The sequence below is a fragment of the Cydia amplana genome, chromosome 1 (genome assembly GCF_948474715.1).
Source record: "Cydia amplana chromosome 1, ilCydAmpl1.1, whole genome shotgun sequence".
NCBI classification, from domain to species: Eukaryota; Metazoa; Arthropoda; class Insecta; order Lepidoptera; family Tortricidae; genus Cydia; species Cydia amplana.
Window position 1 is genome coordinate 10,900,485 of NC_086069.1, and position 9,926 is coordinate 10,910,410.

Here is a 9,926-nt window from a genome sequence, read left to right on the forward strand (position 1 = left end):
AATGTATAAATGTAATTACTGTAATGAGGTTTGATTATTGGTCAGTTTTGATGATGGAAAAAGGTATAAGGCGAACCCCATTGAGAACCGTCTAATATTAACATCCTTATGTACTTTAATTAAATTTTGTTAGAGTTATTAAGCAAAATAAGTTTATCACATACGTCGCAGATAATTTACTCAGAAATGCATCAAAGTACATAAATAGGAGGTGCCTACCGCGTGTGATAAATCATAAACGTCAAAGAAACATCAAGTCAAAACAAACAAATGTTGAAGATAAGAGATAAGGTGGCTGCCATTGTCTCAGTCGCACACGGGCCATGGACAATTTCGGTTACCGCGAGATGGCTTGGCCAGCCTCCTCCAGTGCGTCATCCGCCCGACTTTTGTCTCGATCGCGTACGGCTACTAGTAGTACTAGCTTCAACTCCAAAAATCGAGATGAAGACTTCCCCTTCAACACTACCTACAGGTACTTACGGAGCCTCGATTTGGTCGAGGGTTCTCGAGAACAAGGAAGAGAATATTTATTCGTCGGACCTTCTCCACCCGCCGAAGACATGTCCAATATGCATCAGAGTTTTGTGATTCTAGCACCAGATCCAGAAGCTAAGTTAACCGAAGAAACTATCAGACGGGGCCTGTGCGAACGTGCTTTTACATTGGGTGCTGGAAGGTTCTTTGATGACATCGAATGTGGGTTGATCACAGCAGATAACATAGAGGATCATATTTGTTCTGCTCCGGAAGGGGTAGTCAATTTGACCTTGTTATGGGCGGCATTTTTGTCACGGGATGATTTGCTGCCTTCCATTTTTAATGTTGGAGCGGACATTCACTCGGCAGAACCGATGGGTCTCACAGCCTTACACCTTGCTGCGTTTAGCGGTGCAGGAAGATCAGCTCTATTTCTGCTTTCTCGCGGTGCCGATCCGGACTTTGCTCCTAAATACTTCGCTCCTCTGCACTGCGCTGCATTTGGAAATTCACTGGAAGTAGCAGAAATTTTAATTGCAAACGGCGCATCCTTGCATGCAGTGGTGCAACGAACTGGTTGTGAAGATAATCTTGTTCACTGTGCAGTACGATGCAATGCTGTCGAATGTATGGAACTGTTTATAGATAAGGGTGTCGATCCATGTTTTACAACATCAGGGGGTTTCAACGCTCTACATTTGGCAGCTGAACTAGGGTCACAACGTTGCCTGGCTTTTTTATTAAAAGAAACTAAGATTCCTATTAACGGAATGATAAAACAGAGAGATAGAGAGTGCACAGCTTTACATCTGGCTGCTGCGAGAGGCTTCTCTGATTGCGTGGAGCTACTATTGTCGGAAGGTGCCAAGGCTACTACAAAAAATTACAAAGGATTCACAGCATTACATCTGGCCGCTATGTGCGGTAGTTTGGAGTGCGTTGAATTGTTACTCAGGGACGGTAACGCTGACCCAAATGCTGAAGATTACACTCAACGTACGCCAGTGCACGCTGCAGTCAGTAATTCTGAACGCTCATGTGAAATCATTGAAATGCTCGCAAGTTGGGGCGCACAAATTAATAAGAAAGATATAAACGGATATTCTCCACTTCACACTGCGGCAAAAGATGGCTTAACGCCCTGTGTTGAGACTTTGATAGTCCTTGGGGCAGACGTGACATCGAAATCAAAGAAAGGGCATACAGCATTAAGTGTGATCGCAAGAAAGTCACCAAAATCTTTAGTATTTCTGAGACATAATTTAGATTGTGGGATTACTCTTAGTTATCCCAAAGAAAGTAATGAAGAAGTTCAAGTGGAATTTGATTTCGGTCGGCTTTTGAAGTTTTCTTATCCTCGCGAGATTACATATTTAAATAGTTTGATCGATGAAGGTCAAAAAGATATCTTACTTCATCCTCTATGTTCGGCTTTTTTATTTATGAAGTGGAGGAAGATTAGGAAGTTTTATTTAGCGAGACTCATCTTCTGTTTTCTGTTTGTGTCCTTTTTATCTATTTATGTACTAACTGCTGTACGTAAAACGTGCAAAGGGGCATTCTCAACAAAATATGGTGTAAAAAATGAGCTTTGTCAACCTGGATCGATTTTGGGGAAAATTTTGGAAGACAACCCGATACAATTTGAGAGATGGGTGTTGATGGCAATCACAGCTTTCGAGATATTACGTAAATTAACGGGTATAACTGGTTACTCGACTATTTGGCAATATTTTACTACGTTTGAGAATTTGATGGAATGGTTTGTCCTACTCTCTGTATTTTCACTTTACAATATTCACAAAGATTACAGCTGGCAAAACCATGTTGGGGGTTATGCTGTTTTAGGGGCATGGACAAACTTAATGTTAATGATGGGTCAACTCCCGATGTTCGGCGACTACGTCGCTATGTACCAAAAGGTCTTGAAGGAGTTCTTAAAGTTGTTATTGGCATATATTTGTTTACTACTCGGGTTTACTATTTGCTTTTGCGTAGTTTTTCCTAACGAAGAGATGTTTGCCAATCCCTTAATGGGTTTTATTAGCACAATGGCAATGATGGTGGGGGAACTAAATTTAAATATCTTGCTCAATGCCCCTGAAGGAGAAGACCCACCTTTAGTATTTGAATTATCATCTCAAATAATTTTTATACTGTTCCTTATGTTTGTAACAATTATTCTTATGAATTTACTCGTCGGTATTGCCGTCCATGATATCCAAGGCCTTAGAAAAACTGCAGGCTTGTCAAAGCTAGTACGGCAAACGAAACTGATCCTTTTTGTCGAAATGGGTATGTTTAGCTGCTGGTTGCCAAGATGTCTTCACAAGTATGTCTATAGAACCGCTCTTGTATCTCCTGAAGCTGGAAAGGTCATATTAAGTGTAAAAGCTTTAAACCACAGAGAAAAACGTTTACCGACGGACATAATGATGGCCGCTTACGAACTAGCACAATTAAACAAAATGAAAACAGGAAAATCTGTCCAAGAAGTTTTATACAAAAACAAATATTCGTCAAAGTTCAAAAAAGGACCTGAAATGGAGGATCAAAATTTCAATATAGAGATTAAAGGTATGCAGGAGAAAATAGACCAGACTACATTTAATCTGAAAAAAATCGATCAGGAGATGAGGCATCTAAACATATTATTGATGGAGCAGCAGACTTTGTTGCAGAATATATTGAAAAATTCCGAGCGAGCGACGTCGTTCACGACTTCTGCAGCATACAATGACTCTCCGGTCTTCTTTTCCTATGATCCTCAAAAATAGTATAGAATAATATTGGCAATTTTATGAATCACCAACGTAATCCACTATAGGTACCTAATTATTAAAAAACCAAAAGTATTTATGAAGATATTGTAATAATCATTTATTTACAAACAAGATATATACAGTGGTATTACTAAAATAAATTAAAAACTAGCTTAAATCTGAAATAGTTGAGGCATTGTACCAAGGATGCTGGCGACATTTCCTCGCTGTATCAATGATATTATATAACCATAGATAGGTTATATACTCATACTTGAGGAGCACTAAAAATACTTCCATATTTATTTCTGTGCCTACGAAGAAATCTGTTATTTTTGATTAGTTTTCTCATTACATCCATCTTTGTCACACTCGTTGTTAAACATAAGGTCGTCTCTTTCTCTTTCGGTGTGCGGGAGCTCGTTAGCACGTGCACGTTTCTCGCTTGTCCAGCCGCGTCTAAAGGAAACTTGTCCAATTTGTGACAAGTTAAGCTCTTCAATTTTGGAACGCTTATAACCTATCTTGAGTTATAAATCATTGCGCTGTATCGCAATGCTGATACGTTGTGCGAGGTAGCCGCCAGCTCCTCGGTCATCAGTTACGTCAACCAGACGCTTCGCGATTTCTGCGAACAACTTTTGCGCGCTGGGACCCCATGGACCTACAGTTTCAACTCCAAATGGTACAAAATGGTACTCCCTACCGAGGCTCTTATATTTGTTACGTTTTAAAATTTCGGCAGATCATTAAAACTTAAATGACCTATTTTTTATGTACCTTCGTCTTCCTACATAATGTATATATGTAATTATATGTTATAGTTATATGTGTTATGTCATGGTTGTTTTCTATGTATTTAAGTACTCGTATTTGTACATTATATATATCGTTGCTGAGTACCCACAACACAACCTTTCTTGAGCTTACCGTGGGGCTTAGTCAATTTGTGTAATAATGTCCTATAATAATATTTAATATGACGTAAACAATAGGTATTGTGTATTTAAAGATATGAAATGGTAAAACGTGGTGGTGGTTGATTTACTTTTCCTACCTAATCTTTATCCACCTCCAGTACCTACTGAAGAAGTTAAACAAATACCTTAAAACAAATAATTTATCTAAGTACCTTTTCGTAACCTTATATGATATTACTACAGGGTAATATATAAATAATTGTAACTTCCTATAATTGTAAGTTGCAATTTGTTTCTATTAAAATATGTTTATGTTATATAAGGAACATATGTTATATAGAAATGGGACTAAGCAACAAACATTCATTGGGCCTGAAATTTGACCATGGCAAAAATACACCACTTGCTATGACATAATAACATATATTTTTAGACATAAGCATGCGTTTATTTGATAACCGCACGAGACAATTTTTGTAGGTAACACCTGCATAGTGGGTAAAACATAGAGATCGAATGTAGGTATATTTATGTATCTACATCTTTCATGAAAAAATGAAAAAAATGAAAATGAAATTTTATTGGTAACAATGGTTACAGTCATGTAACCTATGTTTAACAAAATAAATAAAACTGAAACTGAAACTATGGTGTAATATTATAATCGCAAAAATTAACGAGATTTTCAGGAAGCCCGAAAATATCCCCGTTTACGGAGTTTCCCCAATTTATCTTATACGGTAAGTAAAGATTTATAAAATCATGCTAAAATATAATAAAGGTGAGGCATTAGATGACGCTTTTCTCTAGGAACGAGTAAACAAATATGTCAGTCCTAACTAACCGCACGGGAATGCGGATGCGTATGCGCACACCTAATTGCTTATAAGGGCATCATAATGTCCATTAATTGTGAGAGATACATCGCATGTACCAAGAAATCGTTTCAGACAGAGCCAGGTGCGTGGTAGACGTGGGTCTCTTGTTCACGGGCCATAACTTAGGTAGGTATAACTTTGTATTTAGCTGAGATTAAGTAGTTGTGTCTAGTCTAGGTAAACATTTGAATACACTTTTTAAAAGAAAAGGTTTACGATGTGCAAACAACTGAAGTCATATTTTTATAGAGTTTGTTTTATTTTATTTTTAAATCAAGATCGAGAATGAATGATGGTGTGTGAATATACCTAATTATGAATTATCTTAATTTCTGCGCCACTCGCATCACTGAAATACATTTTTTTGTTGTGGGAATGTGTTATTGTTATTACCTTTATCTTAATTATACCTTTAAACGAGCAATTCTTGTATATATAGGTATATTTATTTATTTACAATTTCGGCGATCTCGGAAACGCCTCTAACGATTTCGATGAAATTTGCTATATGAGGGTTTTCGAGGGTGAAAAATCGATCTAGCTAGGTCTTATCTCTGGAAAAACGCGCATTTTCAAGTTTATACGTTTTCCGAGCAAAGCTCGGTCACCCAGATATTTATCATCAGATTTAAGACGATGGTTATACCGCTACTCTTAAGGGGCCCACTGATTACCAGCCTGTCAGTTGTTCGGAGCTGTCACCTTTTGCGTTTAACTGACAGACTGATATCGTCCGGCGAACTGGTAATCTGTGGGCCCCTTTAAGCGTAGTTAGATTTTTTAATTATTAAGCTCTAGCTATTATAAATTTGTATGGAATTGGTTTCTTCGTACCTAACTCTTATAATAATAAAAAAAAACGAAGGGGCATAGCTATAGTCAATTAAGCGAGTATGTTTGCTCAAAGCAATATAATAATTATAATTGAGTACCGAAAAATATTAATTAAAACGGTCTTCACATTTGATGACAATTCGAACGCCGCTTGTACGGCGCATTCCGCTGTCACGATAAGAAAATTCGATTGGATAGACGAACAAGGAGATAAATGATTAATTTATATTACACCTCTAGGATATGCCTTAACGCCCTACAAATAGAGGAATAATTCAGAGCACCGCGTTCCCAGACATACCGCTGTTCATTACTGCAATAGTAGTTCTATAAAGTAAAAGTATTTTCCTCTAATGACCACTAGATTTAGCCAATTAATTACAAATATGCCCTTTAATGATCCAATAAGTAAAAATCACGACCTGTCACATAGCTATATAATGGTATAAGAAGTAAAAAGATAGTGTTGGGACATGAGGACTAATTTAGATGCCAACAGTACAAATAGTAACGCTACTTTGTTTTAATTTTTAATTTATTCAAGTTTAATTTATAATATGCAAATATACTTTATAATATGCAAAGCAACTTAATAGGTCCATATAAATGTAGTTACAACTTATTCATAAAGATAAGTACGTACAATAAAGATAAATAAGTAGTAATAAATAAAAGGCAATATTTAAAAACTTGTACCACCTACCTGCAACAAAAAGCACTACTTACCAATATTAAAAGCAACTTGCAAAATTAGATACAAGTTTAAACGTCAAATTTCTTTACATTTTCTGTACAATTTAGAACAAATTTTCTAACAGTTTGGTAGTTTCGGTACTTACCCAAGCCCCGAGCTACACTAACTATTAACTAAGTTTTACTTACGTAAGTAGGGACAAAGCTATTTGTTAGAATGAGATAATGATATTCATCTCTCATTCTTTAGTATAGCTACAGAATGAGAGATGTAATACTTTTCCTTTTCCCTACACTAGTTGATTAGCTGAATGCCTCGCGTGCCGGAACCAGTCGGCGACGTACAGAAGTGAATCGGGCGCAACCGATAACAATTAAACAAAAATGCAGTAGTGGCGTAGCTACGCTACACTGCTAAAGAAAAGGGCCTTTTAGAAAATTTTAATAGATTTCGATGTTTTCTAAATTAAATTAGGAAATATTCGCCCAGGTACATGTATAATTTATAAATAATAGGTTTATATAGGTAGGTAATGACCCTTTCCCCATATCTTAGGGTTGCAAATGTCGCGCTTCAGAATAATTTGTAAATATAATTTTATATCGTAACATAACAATATAATCACGACCTATATTATCCCAAAAGTGTACCTACCCCTCAACCATTTATAAAAACGAATAAATTAATTGATGGTTCAGGAAAAATAATCTGCCCAACACGTAATCAGATTCGAACCATCGGTTTGGTGAGCGTTTATGAATAACAGCATAGGCAACCAAAAAATGTTAATAAGAGCATAATAAGTTTGGTCAGCACACACCTGTCTATATCCATTGCAATCCTCGCTATCAGGTCATTATATTTAGTACATTCCGCGGTGTCCACTGCAGGGCATCAAATGCTTTATGCTCGTCAGTCGTGATTAAATTGTGCATTTGGTTGATTAATGCCCGTAGGTCCGGTTCGAAATAACTCGGCGCTGGCGTCTCGTGCTCGGTCCACACTGGCTCATAGAAGATAAATAGGAATTCGAAGTCCAATAAGATGACACAGACAACAATGTAGCCTGGTATGGGCTTCCACACAAACTTCTATCCTTCCAATAAAAATTAACAGTGTCTTGTCCATCCCTTATTTTGGTTATCCCATTATGTTATGGATATACATATGTTCAAACTCGCACCGTAACGTTGACAACCGGCATCATGAGCAGCGGGCTCAGCACGGTTCCATTTTTATCGACTATCACTAAGCCCGTCACTTTCGCACTTACCTACTTATTAGAACGTGACAGGCATGGTGATAAAATTGATAAATGATAAAAATGCGACCGTGCTGCTAGGGCAGGACAGCAATATAATTATGCGCGTGCAATAGAGACAGCAACAGGCGGGTCGATGTACGAACATCTAACTAAAGTCTATTTTTTTATTCGGTAGACTGAAATGACAGTTCATAGTATGAACATAAAATGTCATTTCATACTATGAAATGTCATTTTAGTCTACCGAATAAAAAAATAGACTTTAGGTAATCTTTAGACGCAACGCCACTGGCAGTGGTACAGACTTTCATTCTAGGCTTTTAGGCAGAAATAGGACATACGAAAGAACTCGTCTCAATGTTATATTTTCAACCAACTTAGAACGAATTCAGATTAACTTTAATATTCCTGTAAATCGCATAGGTACCTACGTAACTTGTAACAAAATGTTACAGGTAGCCAGTTTCACTGACATTATAACTATGTGCCAGTACTGGACATAACTTGCCTAAAAAGTGATTACTAGTATAACTACTTTTGGATAGGTATCTACATTTAAATATCTTTACTATTTTATTATTTGTTAATTATTCTCACAGATCATGACATAGGCGAATTTCAGTTACCTACCTATTATACTAAATTATTATTTTAAATTGAATAACACTAATCGTATGTGTAATCGGCATCATGCCGTGTATAAATACGCGCGATGCGCCGTGAATCAGTGCGCACAAATAGATGAGCGTACGCACCGTCGTCACGCACCATTTTTAGTGTGCAAGTATGTATTAATAAATAAATAAAGCACACTAATAATCAAATTAGAGTCATATCTACTCATACCCATTACAGATTAGCAAGTTGCAGAATATTTCCTAAAAGTTGAAAAAGTTCTCAGATATTTCTGGAAAATTTCGTGATAAATTCTATTCTGGAACAGAAACTTTAATCTCTTTACGAAAATATGAGAACTTCCTAAAAAATTTCCTTGTAGAATTGCCACTTTGGAAACTTTCCAGCGGTGAAAAAATTTTTATTTTCTTAAAAAAAAGATTTCTTCTACTTTTTCCTAGTCAGAACCCAATACCGAAAATGCCCTTAACGGAGCCACGCTATTTTTGTCACACCTTGTATGACTACACGTCGGATTCTGATGTATCAATTTGTTGCGGTTAGGCAGGGGCGTATTTACCCTAGGGCCAAGGGGGCCATGGCCCGGGGCGGCAGGCCTCGGGGGGGCGGCAAAGCCGCCCCCTCGCGGCTTTTTCTGGGCGCCTTTTATAATCAAACTTAGCTATATTTTTTATTATATTTTTTATTAATTGACATTTAAATTAATAAACAAACGAACGCTTCAAACCCCACCAATTGCTTAAAATATCTACCAACAAGTACCTAAATTAAGGAACATTTTCGTTCAAGAAGTATTAATATGGTATTAGTATGGTAGAAATTCTTAAAAGTAAAATAATTAATTTTGCGTGATGATCTGTGTATTTTTTGAGTTCATTATTTTAATTTTTTTATTATTATTTTATTTGATACACTAGCAGCTCTTGGAGCTGATGCGGGTATATCGAAGCACTTGTATTTTATTTTATTTTGCACTTTTTAAAGTTCTAAAATGTGTATCCAGTCTATTTTTGAAAGTGTTGACCGATGGTGCACTAACAACAGTTTCTGGTAGAGAGTTCCACACATTTACCACACGATTCGGTAAGAAGTGTTTTCTAGGATTACTAGCACACGGAGGTTTGACAAGTTTTTTGGAGTGTCCTCTTAACCTTACATTCTGGCTTGATGTGTATAGGTCTATAATATTAGGAACATTGTAGTGTCCAGACAAGATTTTGTATGTCTCGATAAGATCGCCTCGCTTCCTTCGGTCCTCCAATGTTGTAAGACCTAATTCCTGAAGCCGTTCTTCGTATGGCTTGTCTTTCAATGAAATAACCATTTTGGTTGCTCTTCGCTGAACTTTCTCCAGCAATGTGATGTCCTTTTTAAAGTAGGGGGACCATATCTGAAAAGCATACTCAAGTAAAGGACGAAGGTATGACTTATATATTCTAACTAGCTTCTGCCCGCAGC

General features: G+C 36.9%; 1 protein-coding gene across 1 annotated transcript; it reads left to right on the top strand.

Moving 5' to 3' along the window:
- The first annotated feature begins 230 nt into the window (after window positions 1–230).
- Window positions 231–3,286, top strand: LOC134647760 (transient receptor potential channel pyrexia-like). The gene has a single exon (XM_063502060.1). The coding sequence runs from the start codon at window positions 324–326 to the stop codon at window positions 3,255–3,257; it is 2,934 nt and encodes a 977-aa protein (XP_063358130.1). The 5' UTR covers window positions 231–323; the 3' UTR covers window positions 3,258–3,286.
- Window positions 3,287–9,926: the final 6,640 nt, after the last annotated feature.

Bases quoted from the DNA above. Each gene is read 5' to 3' on its own strand.
- LOC134647760 (XM_063502060.1), top strand. From the start codon at position 324: ATGGACAATTTCGGTTACCGCGAGATGGCTTGGCCAGCCTCCTCCAGT.